Below are 23640 nucleotides of genomic sequence, written 5' to 3'. Positions count from 1 at the left end.
GGGGCTGACCCAAAATGGCGGAGACTGACCCAGGGGCTGCCCCAAAATGGCGGGGACTGACCCAGGGCCTGACCCAAAATGGCAGGGACTGACCTAGGGGTTGCCCCAAAATGGTGGAGACTGACCCAGGGGCTGCCCCAAAATGGCGGGGACTGACCCAGGGGCTGCCCCAAAATGGCAGGGAGTGACCCAGGGCCTGACCCAAAATGGCGGGGAGTGACCCAGGGCCTGACCCAAAATGGCGGGGACTGACCCAGGGCCTGACCCAAAATGGCGGAGATTGACCCAGGGGCTGCCCCAAAATGGCAGGGACTGACCCAGGGCCTCGAGAGCCCCAGAATGCCTGCCCCAAAATGGCGGGGACTGACCCAGGGGCTGACCCAAAATGGCAGGGACTGACCCTGGGGCTGCCCCAAAATGGCGGGGACTGACCCAGGGGCTGCCCCAAAATGGCAGAGACTGACCCAGGGGCTGACCCAGGGCCTGACCCAAAATGGCGGGGACTGACCCAGGGCCTGACCCAAAATGGCGGAGATTGACCCAGGGGCTGCCCCAAAATGGCAGGGACTGACCCAGGGCCTCGAGAGCCCCAGAATGGCGGGGACCGACCCAGGGCCTGCCCCAAAATGGCGGGGACTGACCCAGGGGCTGACCCAAAATGGCGGGGACTGACCCTGGGGCTGCCCCAAAATGGCGGGGACTGACCCAGGGGCTGCCCCAAAATGGCAGAGACTGACCCAGGGGCTGCCCCAAAATGGCGGGGACTGACCCAGGGGCTGACCCAAAATGGCGGGGACTGACCCAGGGGCTGCCCCAAAATGGCAAAGACTGACCCAGGGGCTGACCCAAAATGGCGGGGACTGACCCTGGGGCTGCCCCAAAATGGCGGGGACTGACCCAGGCCCTCGAGAGCCCCAAAATGGCGGGGACTGACCCTGGGGCTGCCCCAAAATGGCGGACTGAGCCGATAGCCTGTCCCAAAATGGCGGCTGACCCATGGTCTGGTCCAAAATGGTGGACTTCATGGATAAAATGGATTTAAAAAGCAGCTAAGCCCACGCTGGATCCCAAGGGGGTGAATATATATCTTTCTCTCTCGTTTTTCTTTCTGTGTTTCTTTCCTCTCATAACTTCTTCCCAAAATATATTGTAAGCCAGGCCAAAAAATTCCAGTCAATGCCTCAGTAAGGGCCTTGTTGTGTCTGGATAAATTCAAGTTTAAGAAGTGCCCCTATTTTGTCGGGATGTTGTTTTAAAATTTGCCAAGTACCTTATTCTACCTTAATGTTCTAAAGTTTGCAAGTAAAAGTGTGTTAGCGAATCTCCTGAGAATTCTGTTGTTTCTTCCACGCCTCCCCCTGAGCCTGCTGAGGGGCCCGGGTTTAACGATCTTTAATTCTAAATTAGTTCTTTAAAAAAACCAACCAACCGACGAACCAACCAAACCAAACCAAACCCAGGTCTCCCGGAAGGAGATCTCATCTCGTAAATGGCTCTGGATAAAAAAAACTTGCCTTTTATCCCACTCTGGTGTGTTCCCAGGTGCACCATTCCTGGCTCCCCTGTGGCGCGAGGTACTTAAAAAAAAGCCGTGTGGCCGTGGCACCTGGGGGACACGGGTTAGTGGTGGCCTTGGCAGTGCTGACCCTGCAGGGCTTCTCCAACCTTAAAGGCTCTATTTCCATGACAAAAGAAACGTACTTGCGACTGTATTCCTTGGGACCGCACCTTCAGGCTCCTTAGGGCAGGGGTGCCCTCTCCTGGGCACTGACTCTGCGCTTCCCACCCAGCTCTTCTCTGCTCCGAAACTTCCCAAAACTGAGCTTGAAAAGAAAAAAAAAAAAGAAAAAAAGGCCAATTATTTGCAGCTGGCTCAGAAAAGTCTGCGAAACAGTAGAAGGCACTTCATTCTATCAGTGTTTGTGAAGGGAAAAAAAAAAAATCAGTGTTTTTGAGAAAAAACAGTTAGAAAACAGTGATAGAAGGAAAATGTGGTTTTGGGGTACCATACAATATTTGGAAAGTTGCTAACTCCTGGATAACCCATCCCTTAAAAAATACTCTGCTCCGGCTGGGTTCAATTTCAGCTAAGAACTGTCTGAAATTTGGAAGTCAAGCACAGAAGAGTCTTAGCTAGAAACCAAGTTTTTTTCTAGAGCATTATATTAGGGCCTAAAATCAAAAAGGACCACAAGGACTGCATTTTTCCCCAATACAGCAGCAGTATGGAAAATCTGGGAAAAAAAATAGTTCAGGATTGCTCTTTGATTATTGAAAACCTTGAAAAAAAGATTTGTTTGTTCTAGACAGTGAAATACTTGGATCAAGTGTTGCTTACAAGATGAGCATCCTGAAAATAAATCTGAGAAGCCACTTTATAGTCATTACAAGAAAGCCCCAAGAAAAAGGTTCAGAGTAACTATCAAAAAAGCTACAATTTACCTTCTCTACAATAGAGTTTTCCCTTGGAATTCTGGATAAAATAATTCTGAATAAAAACACGAGTTTCTACTACAGCCCAATTAAAAATCTCATTTTTTCCTGTTACAGACAGGAAATCACTACCTAGATCAGCAGCAAAACTGCAGATCATGTTAAAGCTCACACGTACAGACTCAGACTGAGGGGTGTGTATATATTTAGGCACTAGAATATACCTATTACACCAGTGTTTTCCAACTTCATTTAAAGCCCAGCCATGTCTCTCTCAGCAGGGGGAAGCTTTAGCCACCCCCGGGATGTGCTATTAGAAGTGGTGACACCTCTTTGCATAAAAACAATGCTGGAACGCTCAGCGCTGAGGGATCCATTTCCCTGAGCACTCAGACGTGGCTAACGAAGGGATTAATTCACCCCAGGTATAACTGCAACCACCGCAATAAGAGAAAAAGAGGCCAAACACGTTTCAAGGTCAACGCAAGTTTGTTCAGAGTTTGCACTTTTTCCACCACCCATTCTCTCACACGTCTTTTTACTCGTTTGTGTTGGTTTTTTTTGTTTGTTCCCTCCACCCAACAACTGCAAAATGCAGCGGGTTTCAGCAGTTAATTCCCCTGGGATAAAGGATATTTTCTGGCTATATCAAATACATATCACTGTTTCTCAACCCACCTTGCTCCATCTGGCAGAAGTCTGTCAGTTTGTCTTTCTAGGGAACGAAATCATTACAAATGTTTCCTAACCTGATGCTCTCAATCTGGACTTTACCAAAAAGCGGAGGTTTTTATGGATTTGAGAGAAGACAAATGCTTTTGAGCATTTCTTCACCTAGCAAGTATGAGGGAAACACAGAAAACCCTAAAATACTGCGGATTTTTCAGTAAAGAGTACCCATAGAATACAGGGTCTTCTCTCACATCTGGCATCTCCAGAATGTTTGGATGCTTGAAAAATCCTAAGAGCAGAAAGCTGGAGTATGGAAGCTTAGCTAAATCTTACCTTTTTCTCCCTGAAAACTCAGTGTGCTGGGGTTTGGGTTAACCCTCATTAACAGGAAGATGGGAGAATCAAAGGAAACTAATCCATAATTCCTGTCTCTGCCTTTACATGATGCTGTATCCATATTTTTAAAGCAATTTCACCCTTTGGATAGAAGTCAAAAGGATCCATGCAAAAAATTTAATACTCCAAGGAGGAGAAAAAAATTGGTGCTGTGCTTTTTCAACTTGCCAAGTTAAAGGAATGTTATTGAGGACTCTCTTACATAAATGTTCCTCGACCTCTGAATGAACCAACAGGTCTTAAAAACTGCATTAGCCAAAGCAAATTCCCACAGCAAATGAAACATTTAGCCGAGTGCATCGGGTTTTTCTCGGAGCAGCACAAAGGAAACTCCAAATGGCAAGTTAGTGTTTCCTGTTTGGGTCTAAATGAGCTCAATAAACTCGTGGTGAGCAGCTGCCAGCATCTAGATAGTAAAACTGGAATACACCACACTAATCCTCCAGGACGACACAGCTAAAGCTGATGGGAGTAGTTTAAGGCAAGCGTGGAATGCCTAAAGTCCAGATTGCTGCTAAACTACCTATTGCTCCTCAAGGAAGGCAGAGAGCATTAGGAAAACCTTCCTCATTCAAACCTGGCATCTCACTCCAACTTCATTCCCCACAGCATGTCCCAGAGCCTCGTGCAGTCCATAAACCCCTGAACATCCATTATTCTGTGCACTGAGGCAGAGTTGCCAGGAGTGACACAGTCTGTGGCCATTTAACACTGCACTGTGACACATTTCCTCTTTGGGTCTGGAGTAAAATATACATCAACATATAGTCTATTATATAAAAACTAAAATTCAATACAAACCAACCTCTGTGTGGATGTTATAAAAGAATTTTGCAGTCACCCAGATGCACCGATCCAGGGTGATGATTACACACCTCAAGAGGTGAATTCATGTCACATGTAACATTAATGAAGTTCCCTGAGTAAATTCCTCAGAGCAAAACTGTCTTCTGCACTCAGGAAAACAGCTCTTAGAAGTCAGGTCCTGTTTCCAGGGTTCAGTGAACTACTATGACATGCAGCAGAAAAACCTGTCTTATGGCTGTGCTCATGGTGTGAAGGAGCACAAAAACTACAAATACAACCTGCATTTCAAAATTCCTTCATTAGTTTTGATTATGCTCCCCTACACAAAGCTTTTATGGCATCAGAATCAGGCCTCTCCCATGGCTTTGGGGTGGTTACACCCTCAGGTTTACAAAGATAGTCAGCGTCCCAACAGCACATTTCAGCAATAAAAGGTAACACAGGCTGCAAGCCTGGAACAGCAATTAAGTTTGTTCCCAAAACAAAGTAAAGAGTCTTTGGGGATTTAATCAGTGATAAACTTCAGACAGCTCACACAGTTGACCTCTCAGAGCTTTTGTTCTGCAGCTTGAAGGATATTCTAAGCTTTGAGAGAGCAACCGTGAGGAGCAGTTTATTTGCATAACTTCCTTCCATAAACCAGAAATATTTAGATGGAAACAGGAAGAAAGGATTCTACCAAGCATGCTGGAATGCTTATCCATAAATCTTAAGGTACGGGGAAAAACAACTGTTTGTTGTTAAATCATGTCAGTATTTCTGGCAACCATTTTACACAGGGAGCAGGAGAAATGCTTCTTTGCCCTATAGCTTCCAAATTGTGGCATCTTCAAAGGGATAAAAAAGAAACAATATCATTCTACTCTTTGGAGGGAGAAAATGGAGAAAAGGGAGAAAAGATAAATGAAATCTTTATCCCACTGAAATCAGTCACAGAATTCCTGCTGGCAGCAGCAGGTTCAAGATTTCAGATTCTCTGGGAGGATGAATTTAGATTAATTCAATCAAGTGAAGCATAAAAATAAACACACTTGGCCAAAATTTGGAAAAACTTTGGCCCATAACAGGTCCAAGTGATGCTCATCCAAAGGGCAATGAGGAAAAACAAAACTCCATTCCAAACCCAGGGATTCTGACAGCACAGGAACACAACAGCTTCTTTGGTCAGCCCCCAAATCTGTGTTTGCACTATTTAACTGTGTAAGAACATCCTCTCGCCTCACAGGACGTGGAGGAGAAAGATTCTAAAAGCCTAAAGCACCAAAGAGATTTCATTTGGCCAGAATATGGGAGTTAGTTTTCCCTATGTCCAATATTTTCCTATCTTTAGGATTTCTAAAGCCTATATTGTGGCCAAGGCCTCGCTGCTGCATTTCAGCGCCTCCCCGATTTGAGCCTGATCTTCCACCCACATCTTCAATCCAAACTTTGAATTGCCACAAGAGCAAACAGCTTCTGACAGCAAATAACACGCTCTAGAGTCGCTCCTGAGCCAGCCTGTTCTTCTTTGGGATCCAATCCCTGGGGAGCTGGCAGCACAGGAAAAGCAAACACACTTGGAGCTTGGCTCCACGCTCTCGCAGCCTGTCAGCTAAACTCTGGTCTGGTTTGACATCCCCATCCTGCAGCACTGGGGAACATTGGGGAACAACACAAACACAGCGCTGGGAATGGGAATTACCTGCAGGACCAGCTGTTATGCTGCATTAACCAACTCAAAGCACCACTGCTCCTATTTTCTCCCGACTTCTAGAATTAGTTCACTCCAAACAATCTGCATCAGAAAGGGGAAAGGCCACAGTATATATTTTAAAAAATTGCAGTCGTGTGCACAGTCAGTCTCTGGGGACTTATTGCAGAAACCATTACTCTAAAGATCTCCAAACAAAGCTTATCTCTCAGCCTTCCAGCAACAGCATTTAAAGTGGAAAAATGCAAGCCTAGCAAAGCTTTTATTAGCAAATTAATCTGAGCTTGTTTATGTTGTAAAATACAAGAGAATTATTGGTTGCACTCTGGAGTGAGCACTTAAACAGGCAGTAATGAAATAAAACCCATGAAATGCACAGCAATTACAGAGGAAAATCAGGGATTCTTGGCAAATGCCCCCACTTGGGAATCAATGGACCCACTTCCAGTCCCTCCCTTCCCATTTTCCTTCTGACAAAGCTGCACCTTCTCCGCTTACAAAAGTTGATAAGGACCTAGTGCTCAACTGTAATTCTGGCCATGCATTAAAGAAATTCCTAAAATAAGGAACAGAAATATTTCCAAACAGCTGAGTGAGTATTAAGTACCTCTGCTTTACAGAACCTTCAAAAAAAGTATCTTGTTTCATTACATGGCCAGCTGGACTTTAACAAAATGCACAAAGAACCCGAGTTCTAAACTAAATCTAAACTAAAATCCCTTTAGTTTAATACCCACAGGATTTAGGCTACATTGATATGGAACCTCTAAAAAGTTCCTCTTTGCCAACTTCCAATTTCCAACTCCTCCTCAGAGCAGAAATAACATGCCTAGAGAGTACTGCCACTATTTGTATTTTATTAGATACATTTCTAAGCAACTGATTTCCCCCAGTAAGAGACTTTATTGTTTATTTTCTAGACAGAAGGGGCTCGAGGTCAGGAATTCATCCAGAAGAACATGTTCTCTGCCTGCAGCAGCTCCCATTAAGGTATGTTTGAAAAGCCTCTGTCAGCAACCCCAGCAGGACAGGGGTCAGTTTTCTGTTCAAACCGAGGTGCTGAAAGAAAATCATTGCACTTAAGTGCTCTGGTACCTCCACTAGACCTCTCAAATCCAGCCCAGCCTTTCAAAATTTCCAGGAAATCCATATTTAAAATGTTATCCTATCAGAAAAAGTTCAGGGTTCACTGTTTTCTAAGACACGCTCCCAAAGTGAAACACACACACAGGGACAAATGGGAATCCAGCACAGCCCTCAAAAAGGGAGGAGGACCAGAGCCAGGCAGATGATCTCCCTTGCTCAAGTTTAAGTATTTCCAAATTGACCAAGTCTCTGCCTGAAGATTCCTGGCCCATCTCAGGCCATCTTAAAACACGAGAGTGGAAAAGCAACTTCTTGGCTGGCTTCACTTGGCTGCAGAAGCACATTTCAACAACTTGTGACAGCACCCCAAGTTCTCAGCTGGACTCAGTAACAAGCAGTTTTTCACTGCTCAGGTGTGCGTACAAAAGTGTGGGTTCCCTGCAGGAAGACAGGGTACTTGGCACAGGGAAATGTGTTTTCCTTCCCTACCCTTCAAGCCTAAAAGGACCAGGTATTATTAAGCCTCAGAGCACACAGTACAATACTCCACATTTTCATAGGGATTTGAGTACCAGGGGTTCTGAGGGCTGGAAGATTTCATTCCAAAGCCAAATCCCTATAAATAAGGCAGCAGCAGTCTTTTTCTTTCTTCCTTGAAACAGAACTAGGGGATTATATTAAGTAAAGCAGGTTAAAAAAATGTTATTTACCACTACTCTAATTGCAAAGTTAATTAGGCAGTCAGATTATGAGCTGGCATCTTAACAAATGAGTCCACAAAGCTCAGCTCCTTAAATAAAGGAACATATGGATGTGTGCACTCACCTTAACCATGAAGCAAGTTTACACAGGCTTCTTACCCAGACCCAAAGCCCACGGCCCAGAGGATAGATGTGTGCACCAAAAATTGATCAAAACCATCACAATGCCACTGATGAAAAGCTGCAATCCCTTATTCTCAATTTTCTGTGATCCCTCAAACTTGAAAAACAGAGCAAAACCCCTCACTCAGGAGAGCAGCAGCTGCTGTTGCTGAGTGCTACACTGAGCTTCAAAGGAACAAGGTATTTTATTTACTGATAGAAATCAGATCAATTAAGTGCAGGTAGATATATATAGATATAGATATAATATATATCAAGCGAATCAAGGAGGAGCCCTGCTGCCAGCTGGCCACATGGCTGCACAAAGGGAGGGCTTTGCAAAGACAACCAGGGATTGTCCTGACACCTGCCTGCTTCCCTTGGGCGTCCTCAGCCACAAAGAGGGAGCAGTGAGCAAGTTCTGTCCATTATTTTCAAGCTCAGCAGTGTTCAACGCTGGGCTACTTCAAAGGGGCACGGCAGCGAGGTGGAAAAGCAGTGTACACTGCGAAGGACAGGCTGATTAAGTTCTGAAACAGCACCAGGATGAAAGATAGAGGAAGAAAAACGTTTTAATCCCATGCCTGCTTGCCCTGGATTTCAGAACCTGGCAGCCCCACAGCTGACAGGGGCTGGAGCACCCCCCTGTGTACAGTAGCACGTTCAACAGTACTTCAGCCCTTTTTTCTTTCCAGAAACCAGGGAACCGTGCCAAAAACCACACTTTGCCCTCGAAAAAAATTCTTGCACTTCAAGGAATCCACCCCAGTAACTCGGCTTTGGGTGAAGAGTTTGGATTCCCCACTAGAACACCTCCACAGAACGAGCAGGTGGACTGGCAAGGTACCAAGTTCCCTGGCAGACAGCAGCACTCCCCTCCAGCACCCTGGAAGAGGTGTTGGATCACAGTGACATCTCACTCCTCAATGGGACACGGACCAACTCCTCTCTCCTGCAGTATTTCAGGCTAATAAGCAGAGGGAAGTTAGGACCTCCTTTCTAAAACCTCAATTCTTTTATTACTACTGGCTTTGGATCATTTACTTACCATTTCTTTGTTTTTAGCAAAGCCAGAACAGGAAGCAAACAGAAGAGGTGGTGACACAGTTAAGCCAAAGAGAGCTCTAGATGACGTTACTTCAGTGATACAGTGCCATTCAAAGAATCCTGCACAGGCCTTCTCAAGAGCGTGTTTCTCAGACAACACAGCAACGGGTTTTTCTGATTTCTCCTCCAGAAACCCTCCTCAGCCCTTCCACAGCCAACCTCATTCGACCTGAGACAGCTCATTACATTTTTCTTTGATCATTAATCCCAAATTAAGAACTGTGCAGTGTGTGCTCTCCCAGCTATATGCACAGAAAGGGATCCCAGCCAGGATATTTCAGCAATTTGGAGTTCTGTCACAACAGAACCCACTCAGGGAACTTGTACTTCACTCATTTCAGTTCCCCAAGTTCATGCTCCCTCCTAAGTACCTGCAGTATTCCAACAACCCCCTTCCAGAGTCAGGGTTCACCTCAAATAATGCTGTAAGAAATCCACCTCCAAAATACACTTGCTGGAGGAACCTTATTCCCTTTTAACTGGCACTGGCAGATCTCAGGTGTGGTTTTGTAAGATAAAAAGGGTGCAAAACGAACATAAATAAATGGAGAACTGCAAATCTAACACAGCCAAGTTCCTGCACTGAACATTCCCTCAGAGCTGTACGGAGCACCAGCTCCCTCTACTGACACTTTCCCAGATAAAAATTCAAACTGCACCTTTGCACCGACTTTTTCCAACACCTTCGGCGGAAGCAAAATGACAATATGACATTCAGAGAAACCCGTAACACCCTTTAAAAATCTAGAAACCATTTCCTACCTGTGATGCAGACCTGGAAAGGGCTTTATCACATCAATTCTGACCTCCTTGCCTGTGGGTTTTGAATTTTTAAGACGCCATTAGATGAGATGCATTTTCCTGCTTGCTTTGACTCGCAGTTTCACATATGTTTTTCTTTTTGGTACAAGAATATCCTGCCAGCATCCAGATGTAACTCTAACACTGATGTTCTGAGGTTCATAACCAGACAGTGAAAACATGCCCACAGGTAAAGGGCAGCGTTATTAGTACCGTGACATCTGCACTTTTTCTCCAAAACTGCTGTTTTCCCTCAGAAACTCTATCTCAGCCCTACCTGTTGAGTTTCACTAAGCTATCACCACAATTCAAATAAATGCTTCCAAATCTGCATTAAAAATTCCAATCCCGATTTTTTGTTAGTTTACATCAAAATATTAACTTGGAATATTAAAAAACTTAAACAAGTATTTCGTGACCACTTTAACAAAAAAACCCCAAACAACCTCTTTACCTTTGGGACTTACAGTAAAAAAGAGGCAGGCTTACATGCGTCACATTTTATTTAACACTCACCCGCACAGCTCCTTACAGTAATTCAGGAGACAAACCTGGACTATTGGACTGCTGTAGTTGCAAAACAACCACCCTTGAAACAAAGCTTCCCAATGAAGACACACACCTGTGCAGAACAGTACCCTCTCTATGGCCTTCAGTGCTTTATTTGGAAAATAAATACACAGCAAATAAGTACATCTCAGTAAAACAGCACTGCTTCACTCCTGAGACAGCTCTTCCTGCAGCTCAGGGATGTCATTTCTTCAAGCTGTACTTGGCAGCCAAGGCAGCCACAATGTCCCTGTAAGGAGTATCCGAGTCGGATTTGGTCCTTGGAATGCAGCAGAGCCGTCGGAAGGCGGGCGAGCGCAGCAGGAGGTTGTGGGAGAGCCCCACGAGGCTCGAGGACAGCCAGTACAGCGCCAGGGACTGCAAGGAGACAAACAGAGCTCGCTCAGCTCCCGGGAGGGAGGAGAACAACAGCTTTAGGCAGCTCTTCCCGAAGCACAGCCATGGGCTACCCCCAGTTACTGACAGGAATAACTCACCTAAACCACTCCTCCTCTCAACAACAACAATGGCTTCTGTGTCAAACGTAACTGTCTGTGTCTCTGAACTCTTCTGGGCAAAAGTGTCATCTACACTGAGGCTTGCAGTTCATAAATTAAGGCATGTTAAACTTGTTTCAACTTCTGTATTCCAGACTATAAACTGATGAGAAAACAACCAGACACTTGGTTTTTGCTAAGAATATTCTGCAGTAGAACACCTGGTAAAAGTGAGAAGTGTTTGAAGAAAACTCTGAAACATGTCCCCATTTAAAACTAGCCTGGTTTCCTCTTTCACTTAACAAACTCTTGCCTATATGACTTTATACATAAAGTTTTCCTCTCGGTTTTGAGACCACACAAAGGACATTAACTTGCTCTGAACATCCTTCCAACTTTGCAAATTCTTCCCTCTTGGGCAAAAATATTCCAAAGGCATGATGAATTTAAACACGCTTGTAGACAAAACATCTGATGTGTTTTTAGGCAAACAGCAGCAGAAATAGAAACCCGTGAGGCACTTGGGCTGCCCTTTAGGCACCACAACACACCAGTCGTGGGTGAAGAGCCACGAAAGTCACGTCAGTACTTACAGAGGGGACTGTGGCAGCCACAGGGATCATCGCCACGGACACCACGCGGAACAAATTCGTCACGAGCTTCTGGAACCTGGACACTTGCATTTTTTTTTGCGAAGAAAAGATCTGAAAGAGGAGACACAGTTATAAACAGGTTCTTTTTGAAATGACCAAGCTGAGGGTTAACACCCAGAAAGCTCATTAGAACATCATTCTAAGAGAAATTTCAGTCAAAACTAAATTTTACCGTGGCTCAAGTAAATCTGAGACATGTCACATCACAACTTGTCATCTCTGAACAAGACACTGACACATTCAAATGCACAGAACAAAGAGGTTATTTTTCAGTTCTGCCCAGTGCATTTAAAGCAGTGATAATCTTATGTTTTAGAACTGGGTAATATTGTCTAAAAATTCCGTGAAAAGAATTATCCCTTTGCAATCACTGTGTTTATTCCACTAACGTACCTCCACTATCAGCAGATTCACCAGCCCCAGGGAAACGGGCAAAATCCACGTGGAATCAGGTGCCGTGAGGTCTGTAAACCACAGTGCTCCTCCTGATGAAAACTGCTCTTGAACTACAAGAACAATTTAAGGCAAGTACAGAACTGAGTAGGATTTGCTGCCTCAAGTGAGCCAGAACCGTCCCATGCATTACAATCCAAACACACAACTTTCTAGGTACATTTTAGCTACGTGATAAATGCTGTTAAAGCAGAAATCTGTGGTTCAACAGATTTTAACAGTCTGCTATCAGTACAAGTGAAAACAGGTAGGAGATAAAAGCTGAGAGCCAGCTTAGCTCTCAACAGCCACTGAGAGGTAAACCCGCAGCAAAAACTACTTTGATCTCAACCACCACTTTACAAGTCAATGAGGAAAATAAGAATGCAGTAACCTATAGTGTTTATTTCGTGTTTTTGAAATAATTATATATAATATACATATACTTATATATATAAATATAACAATTATATTTTTATTACTAACTGCATAACTAGCTACGTTTTTGTTTAGAAGAACAAACTATAAACTCATCTCTAAAGAAAATATATATAATTTTTTTATTTAAAAACCATCACACATTCACCTCGTCTATAGTATTTCACAAGGAAGAAAAATAATACAGACTAATAGTGAGTGTGCCGTGGCATGGGTAATATCACTTGCTAACTAGGATTATCAGGCTATATTAAGTTTAAAACTAAGTTCAAACTATATTAAGTTTAAAGACTCAGTAGCTGACTTTTTATATCAGCTGATACATCCAGTTCAAGAGGGTGTGTTCTGTAACCAACAGAGGGTCTGCGAAAACAGCAAATGAGTAAGACATGACAATGAAAGAAGCCACCTGTGCACGTTAATCACCTTCTGAGCCCACGGCACCGATGCTGCAGTTGCGCAGAGCCAGGGACACGCAGACCCACATGGGGATCTGCACCCACACCAGCAAGGTGGCTTTGAAGGGGTGGCAGTTGTCCCGAATGTACAGCTCTGTAACAATCCTCCGCAGGTTCTTCTTGAAGTGGAACCTTCGAGAGAGAAAAAACAACCGCTCAGAGCTTTAAAACAGATAAAGGCTGAAAGGGAAAAGAGCAAATGAATCATAGGAGGGGAATGAAAACCTAAGCTTTGGGCACAATGGCAGAATCTTTGTGGGCTGTTCCCTCCTGCCACCCCTCGCTCCGGAACGGGTTTGTGAGCTGTGTACAATCCCCCTCGTACCTGGCCACCTTTTCAGACCAGCCCAGCTGCTTTCCTCGCACTGAAACCTCATAGCGAAGGCGCTCGGCGAGTTCCTTAATCTCAGGCTGCAAGTTTTCCAGCTAGCTAAAGAAAACGAGAAATGTTTGGGCAAAGTTGCAGGCAACAGCCACTTCCTCTTCCCTCCTCTGTTATTAATTATCCCTATGTAATTAAAAACCTGTACAGAGATTAACCGTATTCATTGTCACTCTATAATATAACTTAACAACTGTACAGATATTAAACATATTAATTACCACTGTGTAATTTAATATGTGTACGGGTATTAAACACGCCTGTGAATGACAGGGCATCTTGTGAATGTCTTGCAGACAAGGCAAGTGAACACCTTATATCTTTAAACAATATAACCATGTGAAGATAACAGTGGCAAGTGTAACAGTGACAAGTATTTACAGTAACAATCCAAGACAATCCTACATGAAGCGAAGACAGAATTTTATTAGATTTTATACGTTTTTAAGAAGAAAATTGTTTCTATCCCAACTGAAATCAGGGCAATTCTTAACAAGCATCTTTTTGCCTTCATTCAGGACTTGTGACCAGCTACTTTACTTACAAAGACCCACCGACTTCAATGCCACCTCAATGGTAATCAACAAAAGTACTTAAAAACCTCCGAAAACCGGCGGAATAAAAGAATTGTTACGTTTATTCCTCGCCCCCCTCTCCCTCACAGCCCCTCCCGTCCCTCAGAGACCCCTCAGCCCACCCCTCATAGCTTCCTCTGCCCCTCTGAGCCCCAAAAAAGCAAAACTCCCCAAAATCACAAGACCCGCTGCAGTAAATGAACTGTTATTAAGAATTGTTTAAAAGACGCTTATTCCACGCCCCCTCGCTTCCCCCGCCCTCAGCGCCCCGACCTTGGCGAGCAGCCGCCCCTGGTGCGCGGCCAGCGGGAGGGTGACGGCGGTGCGCAGCAGGGCGGCCCCGCCGGCGATGGCGGCCCACCAGGGTAGCCCGGTGGCCGCCTGCAGCGCCGCCAGCCCGCCCTCGGCCCAGTGCACGGGCTCGGAGCTCGCCGCCCACTCATACCAGCCGCCGTCCCCTCCGCGGCCGCCCGGCCCCGCTCCCACTGCCGCCGCTGCCGCCGCCCGCGGGGCCCGCGCGCCCGCCCGCGCGAGCCGCCACATGGCCAACGGCGACCCCACACACCCCGGTGTGCGCATGCGCGGCCCGCCCAAGGGCGGAGCGCGCGACGCCGTGGCCGCCATGGCGGGTATGGGCAAAGGGGCGGGCAGCCAGCGCCGCTGTGCAGCCACCCTCACGGGAAAGAATGTCTGCCCCCTCCCTCACCTACACTGCCTCTCCTTCACTTCCTACCCATTACTCCTTGTACAATTCCCCAGGAGTCCCGCGCCGGCTTCCCTGCAGGCCCCTTCAGGTACTGGAAGGTGCTGCCAGGTTCTCCAGGCTGAACAGCCCCAGCTTTCTCAGCCTGAAAACTGTATTCATTAATGAGCAATTACTCATTCCACAGCAGCGGTGTTCTCCTGCCCACCCAGGTTCTGAACTGTGTCTACCTCTTGTGTAGCAAGGAGAGGTCTAAATACTCCTTAAAACCACACACTCCGCACCATGTTTTCCTCTCCATGTTCATCAGAACCCTGGTTGTTCCCTTTTCTCAAATAAAGAGCACCTGCCAGCTCCCAAAAGAGCATGTTCCTTGGTTTATTGGACAAATAAAAAGCATTATATTGTGTAAGAATTAAAAAAAAAAAATGTATCTGAGAAAAAAAAAAAAAAAGTCCAGCCACAGTGGTGGCATCAAGCCTGTGCTGCCCCACACATGGACTGAGCTATCAGGTCAACAAATACTCGGGAATTCAGTCTTAATCAATACTGAGTACTGTTTCTCAGTAGGATTAACAATTAGTAACCTCAAACAGCACTGAAGCCTTAGGCAAATGATGTAGCAGAGAGCTGCTGGTCACACAGCAGAGGGGAAGGACACACAGTACCACCACAGTAAGGTGTGAGATGGAGTTGCAATCCTTTCTCTGAGCAGTTCTTCATTTCAGGATCCACACTGTTCCCACCACATCTTCACAGGATGTACTTGCAGCTGAAAAAGGAGCTTGCTTTCATTTAGAGCACCACCTAAGGGCAGGTATATGGAAACGGGTATGTACAAGGCTTGTGCCCACCTCAAATATCACAGGATGTAAAAGGCAAGTGGGGTATTTTTTCTGGCTTTCAAAGGAGCACCATAAAAAAACCCAATAGTACTTCTTAAATCTGAGTTGCACATTTCCTTTAAACACTATGTATAGGAACTGCAGGGGGATCTTGACTGGATCAGTGCCACTGCTCACCCAGTCTGGCCTCAAAGGACCCCCCCAGACTTTACCTCCTGGTACTGCTGTTCACAGGTGACAGCTCCTGGCTGTAGGGGAATTCCCACCTGAACTTCTCCAAATAAACCTTCACAGGGCTTTTTCTGGAATAAACTTGCCTTTGGAGCTTTCAGCAGGGAAGCTCTCATTTCAAGCAGAGAATGTATGTATTCTCAAAAAAAATCCAACACATATTTATTTGGGAAAAGCCCTCTGATAATGCCTAGGGTTTTTTTGTTTTTATAACGTACTTAAATTACACAAGTAGAAAAGTTATGCTTATTAATAGTTTAATGTATGAAGGAAACATCCAGATTTCTGAATATGAAGGTACATATCTCACATTAATTTAAGTCTACATAAAGTAGAGCCTCTATAACTGACATATTGAAATTTACTTTCTGCTTAGCCATTTGTTATGTAAACAATTGTACATTTATTTGCCATTCTAAAACTTCAGGATCAAGTTTACATAATTTTGCTAAATTTCTGTGTTTGCTCAGAAGCAGTTTACAGTACTAAAACCAACCAGCCAAAGAACAGCTTCAACAGAAAGTTATGTCAGAAAAAAAAAAAAAAAAGAGGAGGAAAGGAAAGAAGAAAGTCTAACTAAGTTGAAACATATGATGGTGGGGAATGGGTGGTCACAATGTTCACAGAAAAAGGTCAGTTAGTAAGTTCTTCTGCAAAAAGCCTACACACTTCAGTCAAGCACATCAGTAGAATGATCTGGGAGCACATAAACTGTTTCTGCCATTTGTGGTTTCCTCTGCAAAACAAGGAATCTCAAGGCCAGCACGTTGATCCCACTCAGCCCAGTTGGTTCATATGCACACTGTTCATGTGAGGTGTCCAAGTTCCAGTCCACACCTGCAAGAGAGACCTGTGTTAACCCTTTGCTTGGGGCTGCTCAGAGCAGGGCACAAGTCACAGGGACACTGCGGGACCCAGGAGAACTAACAGGACTCCGTGCATGTGCCAAAGCACTTGCAAGGCCAGTGCCTGAATCCCTCCAGCTCCCAGAGCGAGAGACTCACCCTCCTTTTCCAGTTCAGATTTGATATCAATCAATAACTTGATTTCTGGCACCTTATCTCCCCCCAGCACCCTCAGCTCTGAGGAAAGCCAAGTCTAACCAAGTGAAGCTTTCTCTGGGGGACAAAGTTTCCTCATTAAATCAGAAACCACCTCACTGTGGTCAGGAGCCACTTCAGAGCAATGCCTTAACTGTGGCCAAACCCCCTCTTCCACACACCTATGGTCTGCCAGAGCTGGGAGCTGTTCCCTGGAGCTTGGATCATTCCCAAGCAAATTAAGCCTAGAAACATCTTTATTTAGTAACAGTGTAACAGAGCTCACTGTCTAATTAAAAATAAACACAGGATACAACCTAACAAGAGCCACTGACGTTCCATTAGAGTATTAGTTGCTGAGTAGGAACAAGAGGTTTAGGGGAATTAAACGCGCTGCCTAAATTATATTTAGTGGACAAGCCAGGCAAGACCAGAGCAGCAAAGAGCTACTTACTCCCTTCCTATTAGCACTCCTAACACAGTCAGGAGTCCAGCAACAACCCCCTGCTGGTTTCCATTTTTGGGAAGGGAAAGCTTCACTAACAGGAAAAATAAACAGCTTTTCCTACCAAATTTTGCCCCAAAATTTGTTTTCCCAAATGCAGAACCGCACAGACAGGAATCACGATGGTTTTGGGTAAAATACACAGTGTAAAAAAAGGGAACAATTACCGTCTGAGGCCCGTTGTTCTCTGTGGAATTTGAAACCATCTTTATCAGCGAGTTCCAAGATGGGTCAGCAGCATGAGGCCCGTTAAAGATGGGGCCTCCAGTACCATCTGTGATGGGGGCTACGGGAGGAATCATGGCGTTCCCATACACAGAAAAAGGCATTCCCTGAGGGCAAGGAAAAGCAACAGTCAGGATGTTTTCGTGGGCGCTGCTATCCCTGCACAGACAGCAGGGCTAAGAGGGCTTGGTGCTGCCTATCAGGGCCAAGGTCATTACCCCGACTTTTGGGAAGTCCATGTATCCTGCAGGAACGGGCTGATGGAATGTACCGGAAGGCGTGACGATTCCCGTGCTGTCCCTCTCCATGGCTTGGTGTGAGAACACGCCCGGGTCGGACATGGGCCGGTGGATCATGTGGCTTCCCATCCCGCTGTGACACCAGTCCACTTTATCTGACAGCACAGAGACACAGCGTTACCCACACCACAGCCCCTCCTCCTGCATCCCCCAGCCTCAGCTGTGCCCCCTGCTCAGCCTGCAGCTCCTGCACCCACGAAAACTCTGGCACGTGGGGGATGGCGAGCACCACACCGTGCCCCTGCAGCCCCCCAGCCAGAGCCCTGAGGCGGTGCCAGGAGCTGGGAACAGTTACCTGTGACCAGGGCGCTGCCCCTGCCATTCTCCTCCACCTCAACAGCAGAGCTGGCATCTGGGCTAACTCTCCCTCCTCCAAAAACCTCAATTCTTTGCGCCTTTGGTGCTGTGAAAAGGGTATGTATGCTACGAAGACTGTTTGCTCCACTTCATTACCATTCTTCCATTTATTATTTAATATTCTAAGAGACAGAGAAGTACTTTTGCAAAGCAAAACCAGAAAATGACCAGCTCCAGACACGTGCTCGTGTACTAATTACATGAATTCACCAGGGGGAGTTTGGTATTGGTGCTACAGTTCAAACCTCAGACATTCATAAAGTCAATTTTCAAAACAAAACGTAAGGAAATTGTATTTGGAGAAGGGATACAAAAACATTTCTGAGACATCTCATTAGTCAAGAAAAGCCAATCCTGTTATGAACTGAAAATCAAAATATTCAAGTAATTGAAAAAAGTAGAAAGCAAGAAGCATTCTGAAGGCCAAGACAGGCACAAAGGACAACTTTTACAGCCAGACAATATAAACAAATATTACATTTCTAAAGCCTTACCTGGGAGAAGACCACTAGTGAAGTAAAATGAGGTTTGTATTTGGGGATAAACCCCAGGGCAGTCAGTCAGTTAAAACCTTAAGCTGCCTGGACTCAGTCAAGCAGCAGAACAGGTTACTCAGAGGGGCTGAGCAGTTCCCATTCCCGTTCCTGCAGGTTTTCCCGGGCAGACTGGATAAAGCCCTGAGCAACCCTGTCCAGCCTCATGGCAAACCCCATTTTGTGTGGGAGGCCGAGAGGACCTCCAGAGGTCCAATCCAGCATGGTCTTATGATTCACACCTCCCATCCCAAGAAAAAACCCCCACAGAAACTAACAATCAAACCCAACCCCCCCCATCAATATGACAAAAATTCATCCGTCTCCTTTAAGTTGCATCCGAGACTCCTGGCGAGTTTGCTGAAGTTACTAATAAATTATGAAATACTGAATTCTATGTGACTCCAGGAGAGCCAAGAGCTTGTGTTGGTAAAATGCAAATGGCTGGAAAAAGCAAAAAAACCCCAAATGTAGAACATGACCACTTAAGAGAAGCACCATCCTCAGCACAAAAAGCTCTATCTTGGCTACAAATTAAATATTATCTCCTACTGTACAAACAATCTCTTTCATCAACAGAAAACCCCCAGACAGTTATCTTGAGACACCTTAATTTCCCCTCTTCCTAAATCCAATGATCCTCACCCAGTTCACCCCTGTAAACCCTGTGGTTTTATTTTTCCTGTTACTTCTTACTTGGAGTACCAGATCTTCACAGCCAGGGCGTTTCGGAACTGTTTTCTGAGACCTCAGTAAAACACAAATAACTGGACAGGAGGGCAAACACAAGTCCCCGCTCCAAATCCCTCGGAAAGAGCACTCCTGTATTTCGAGGCACTCACTTCTGCATCATCCTCCAGCACTGGAGTGAGTTTGGGAAACACAACACTGTGATCAACTCAAGTGCACCTATGAACACCACATACCTTGACTGCCACCTATACCTTCGAAGGACCAGATCCCACTATGTCCCACTGGAGCAGCCAAGTTGCTCCCAATTACAGAAGGAGTAGACGTTCCAGTTTGTCTAATGCGTGCAGACCGTTCAGTCCCGATGGGAACAGGAACTTTTCTGTCCTGAGAAACATTACTGGGCTTTTCTGATCCCAAGGACACTGCTGAAGGGGTGGGAGAGGGTGCTCGTACTCCAGAGGACACGGACTGAGCAGGAGATTCTGCAAGGAGAGCAACAGGAGCACTTAGTGGTGGCAGCCAGATCCCACAAACCCACCCCTGAACATCCAGCAACTGGCAGTGGGGAGCTGGTCAATGCCAGGTTCATCCAGCACACACTTCAAGATAAATTCAAGTCTTACTTTCAGATCAGAGAGACATTTACCATTGATTCAGTCCCTTATATAAAGTGCTTATCATGCCCTGGCAGCCCAGCCACTGGACACACAAGACAAAACTTAAGATGAGCATCACTCTTTATCAGAAGCAGAGGATTTTAGCATTATAGCCAGAACCAGAGCTGAAAGAAACCCAAAGAAATCCATGCTGCCATTGGGTTTATTTTTTTCCTCTTTTTTTTATATTTCCTTTTTTAAATCCTGATTTGTTCCCTGTGGGCTTTTTGTCATTATTTCTGCCAATAAATCAGACTAACTCATTCCCTGAATAAGCCAACACTCAACAGCTTCTTAATTTTTTGCCCACAGAACTGCCCCGCACAGGCAGAGCTGGAGGAAGGCACCAGAACCTGCCCCAAGGATTTTCTCCTGGAATTCCTTACGCGGTTCTGTGAGACCTCTGCATTTACACGGCGGCTTCTCACCCGCTGCCCGCTGAGCGGAACTCACCGTTGGATGCTGATGAACACGGGGGCAACAAACTAAGAGGGGAAAAATGCTGTCTGTTAAAATTAGCAGCTGCAGGTGCTCCGCCGAGAGGTGCCCCGGGCGCGTAGATCTGCCCTCCCGAAAGGTTTGAGGCAAAGTTCCCCAGGTGTGTAGAAGAAGGTGTTACAGAAGCATAGGGGGAATCCATACTGACAATACCTACGAGAGAAATGGGCACAAATGACTCCCAGGACTCCAGCACCTCCCTCAAGAGCTTGCCCATACTATGGAAATAAGAAGGAAAACTTTTATCCTGTGCATTTTTGGGGGTGTGTGTTACTATTTTCCAAAGAAAACTGGGAGTCTCAAGCTTTCCACTTTGCAAGTCTGGACTGCATGTGGCAATTGTGCTGTACATATAAACCAAGAATGATTCCTATTTTATTAACACCAAATGGCACCAATTAGCCAAGATATTTGAAATACAAGATTTACTGCTCCCTTCATGCCCTTTTCAAGGAAGAAAGGGGAAAATAAAATCTTAGGGGTCTAAGATTTATATATCTGTATATCTTACGGTTACTGTCATATATCAAAATGCTGAGAAGTATATTAAACTGACAAAATTCAACACCATCACATTCACAAAACAGGAAAAAAAATTGCTGTTGTATTGATTGATAAACAACTCAGAGGTCCTACAAAAACAGGCAAAGACAGCCCAAACCATGTCTGTACTTTCTGAAAGCTACAGAACAGGTTCCGTGACAACCCCCTGGCCTCTGCTTTGGGCAGAGGGCTCAGCGTTTCCCTACAAATTTCAGGCAGTCAAGGAAATAACATTTTTTGCTCCAATTTAGTAATTAAGAGAACACATCTCTTTTAAGTTATAAGTTCACACCTGGCAGACACTGCATATTTTTTTTACAGCCTCAGGACATGTTACCACAAAACAGAGCAGGCATTAGGTGGTGATAGGGAAGGGAGGTGGAAACAACAGTGAAGTGTTTTATTATCTCAGCTATCAGAGCAGAGCAGACTGCAATGGCAAAAAGAGTGACTTATCAAGCTCATCAGTTGCCACCCACTTAAAAAGGAAAATGAGCTCTACTTGGCTTGAAAAATCCAGAATAAATTGCATTATTAAGGTGTGGACACAAAACACACTTACCTGAGGGACTTGGAGCTGGCCTCTGTAACGGTGGCCTAAAACCTGGGGCTTTGGAAGTGTCAGACTGATGTAACGGATCTGAATTTGGCAAAAATGAGGACTTTGCGGAGAGCATGGATTCCGGTGGCGTCTGAGATGAAACGACAGACCCACCCCAGAAGGCATGAGCAGACGTGGGGCTGTTCTCAAACAACGTACTAAAGGGCCCGAAAGGCAGAGTAGCACTGAAGTTGTTCCCCATGGGCTTGTTCGCCGGGTGGGCCGAATTCTGAGAAGCACTTTGTGTACTTAAGGTAGAAGGAAGCTGCACTGAAGAAGGAACACTGTGGGGCCTTTTGATGTGGTTCACGTTGAGGACTGCGACGGAGGAGTTTTGCACAGGAGCTGGATTCTTGTGGACGCTGCCGGTTGCGTGGACAGGCGGTCTGATGGCCGGGGTTTCCATCTTGGCTGCGGGCTGGGCAGACCCCATGGACGTCTGGGACACGGGGTAGGTCATCGGGGTGTTGGTCGGACCCGCCACGGGAGCAGATGAGCTCGTCGCCGCTAAATTTGGAGGCACAACCAGCCGAGGATCTGGAGCAGGAACCTGAGGTTGCTGGAGAGGGGGCCTGGTCTCTGGCAGAGGAGCTCCCGGAGGCTGCTGATGAGCGGGATGCACGGAGGAGCTGCCGGTGCCGGGGTTGGGCTGCCTGCTGCCGGTCGAGCCGCTCGCTTCCACCGCGGGCGGGCTGCCCGCGTCCGCGTCAGACGAAGGCGCACCTTTGTTGGGAGAGGCCGCGGCCGCGCAGTCGGAAGGACTGCTCCTGGCGACGCCCGCGGGCTGTGCGGGAGGAGAGGGAGACGAGGGGGAAGAGGCGGGGTAGTGTTCTTTGGCAGTAGGAGTTGGATACGTGGCGTTGGTGGGCGCCGTGCTCGTGTTGCTCGCCGTGGTGGTCACGGTGGTCGTCGTGGCGTTGGACGTCTTCACGACGGTGACGAAGAGCTGTCTCCTGACCGAGGGGGAACTCGGGCTGCCGCTCGCGGAAGAACCAGGCACAGTGGAGGCCACCGAAGTCGTGGTCGCCGTGGGACTCGTCGTCAGAGAACTCGCCGGGTTCCCCTGAGCACCGCTGCTGTTCTGGCTGTTGTGGCGAGGCACCATGTGAGGTTTCGGCGAGTTCGTGGCTCTCGCGGGGCTCAGCGGCCGAACGGGAAACGGGCCCCACGTGGACTGGGCTGGTGGGAAAGTACCTCCGAAGTGTGTCATGGGCAACCGAGGCGGACGGATCTGCTGGAAGGTCTGAGCGGCGAGCAAAGCGTGTGCAAACTGCGGAGGAGGATACGCCAGCGGGAGGGAGACTTGGAAACCGGGCCGCACGTTGTTCACGGGGTTCTTAATGCTCTTGTGAGTGGAGGCTGAGGAGATGGCAGGCACGGAGAGCGCGGAGGCAGGCTGGGACGCCGACGAAGCAGCTACGGTGGTCACTTTGATGCCCACGAGAGAACTGTTAGCAGCTGTGGTGGTGGCAGGCGCCGAGGACCCCATTTTGGAGTTGGCGGTCGAACTTTTCAAACGGTTCTTTGGAATAAGTTCATCGATTTCCTTATCCGGATCCTTAATCAGAGCGTTGATCAACTGCGTGGCCTGCCTGGTTGATTCTGTGCCACCCCTACGGAAAGGAAGGAAGGGGAAAGCACATCTAAGCATTTCCATACATTATAGCCAAGAACCTCCAACACACGATCCACGATCCAGCCTGCCTTCTGTCATGCTAACACAGACAGGAAAATAACTCTCCACCTGAAAACTGAGTTTGGCAGGTTCCTTCCTGCTGCTGACAATTGCTCAAGAAGCTCAAGTTCAAAACTCTGACTCTCCCCAAAACGCCAAATGGTTAAAATATTTACTTCCCTAAACAAGTGTACATATTTAGCCATGTCCCAGCGTTTATGCTTTGCCTCATCTCACAACTTGTATTTAGTACCAACACATGGGGTTTTACTCGTGCTTCCCCATTCACCTCCCCTGCCTCAAAGTGATCTTCCAAGGAGCAACCAGATCAAGCCTTTTCATTTTTCTATACAGACACGTGTTCTACAATGAGAAGATCCCCACAGGAAGGAGCAAA

The 23640-nt window shown here is 46.4% G+C and overlaps 2 protein-coding genes and 1 long non-coding RNA gene across 10 annotated transcripts in view; 1 reads left to right on the top strand and 2 right to left on the bottom strand.

Annotated features, from left to right (window-relative positions):
- Positions 1-998: 998 nt before the first annotated feature.
- Positions 999-12375, top strand: LOC113984553. The gene is made up of 3 exons (XR_005566043.1): positions 999-1075; positions 6919-6988; positions 11963-12375. It is a non-coding gene; the product is annotated as an uncharacterized LOC113984553 (long non-coding RNA).
- On the bottom strand, positions 10341-14431 carry LOC113984489 (cytochrome c oxidase assembly protein COX18, mitochondrial). Its single transcript, XM_027714539.2, has 6 exons — positions 14113-14431; positions 13208-13308; positions 12851-13014; positions 11948-12060; positions 11495-11605; positions 10341-10782 (listed from the first exon to the last, which is right to left on the bottom strand). Exons 1-6 carry the CDS (start codon positions 14416-14418, stop codon positions 10609-10611), a joined length of 969 nt encoding a protein of 322 aa, XP_027570340.2. The 5' UTR covers positions 14419-14431; the 3' UTR covers positions 10341-10608.
- Positions 14432-15858: 1427 nt separating this feature from the next.
- Positions 15859-23640, bottom strand: part of ANKRD17 (ankyrin repeat domain 17) — a 67416-nt gene continuing 59634 nt past the window's right edge. For 5 of the 8 annotated variants that reach the window (XM_039388033.1, XM_027714709.2, XM_039388032.1 and 2 more), the window contains 7 exons: positions 21530-23181; positions 20380-20577; positions 19504-19752; positions 17983-18090; positions 17607-17782; positions 17331-17495; positions 15859-16455 (listed from right to left, as the gene is read on the bottom strand). In XM_039388033.1, coding sequence (XP_039243967.1) covers positions 16396-16455; positions 17331-17495; positions 17607-17782; positions 17983-18090; positions 19504-19752; positions 20380-20577; positions 21530-23181 — 2608 coding nt within the window. In that variant the 3' untranslated portion in view covers positions 15859-16395. The remainder of the gene's footprint in view (positions 16456-17330; positions 17496-17606; positions 17783-17982; positions 18091-19503; positions 19753-20379; positions 20578-21529; positions 23182-23640) is intronic. The other 3 variants (XM_039388034.1, XM_039388036.1, XM_039388039.1) reach the window with 1 other exon arrangement.

Source organism: Pipra filicauda, unplaced genomic scaffold, assembly GCF_003945595.2.
Source record: "Pipra filicauda isolate LSUMZ 115617 unplaced genomic scaffold, ASM394559v2 scaffold600_size242580_pilon, whole genome shotgun sequence".
In the NCBI taxonomy this organism is placed as follows: Eukaryota; Metazoa; Chordata; class Aves; order Passeriformes; family Pipridae; genus Pipra; species Pipra filicauda.
Note: the sequence above shows the minus strand (reverse complement) of the source record. Positions and strands in the feature narration are given on the sequence as shown.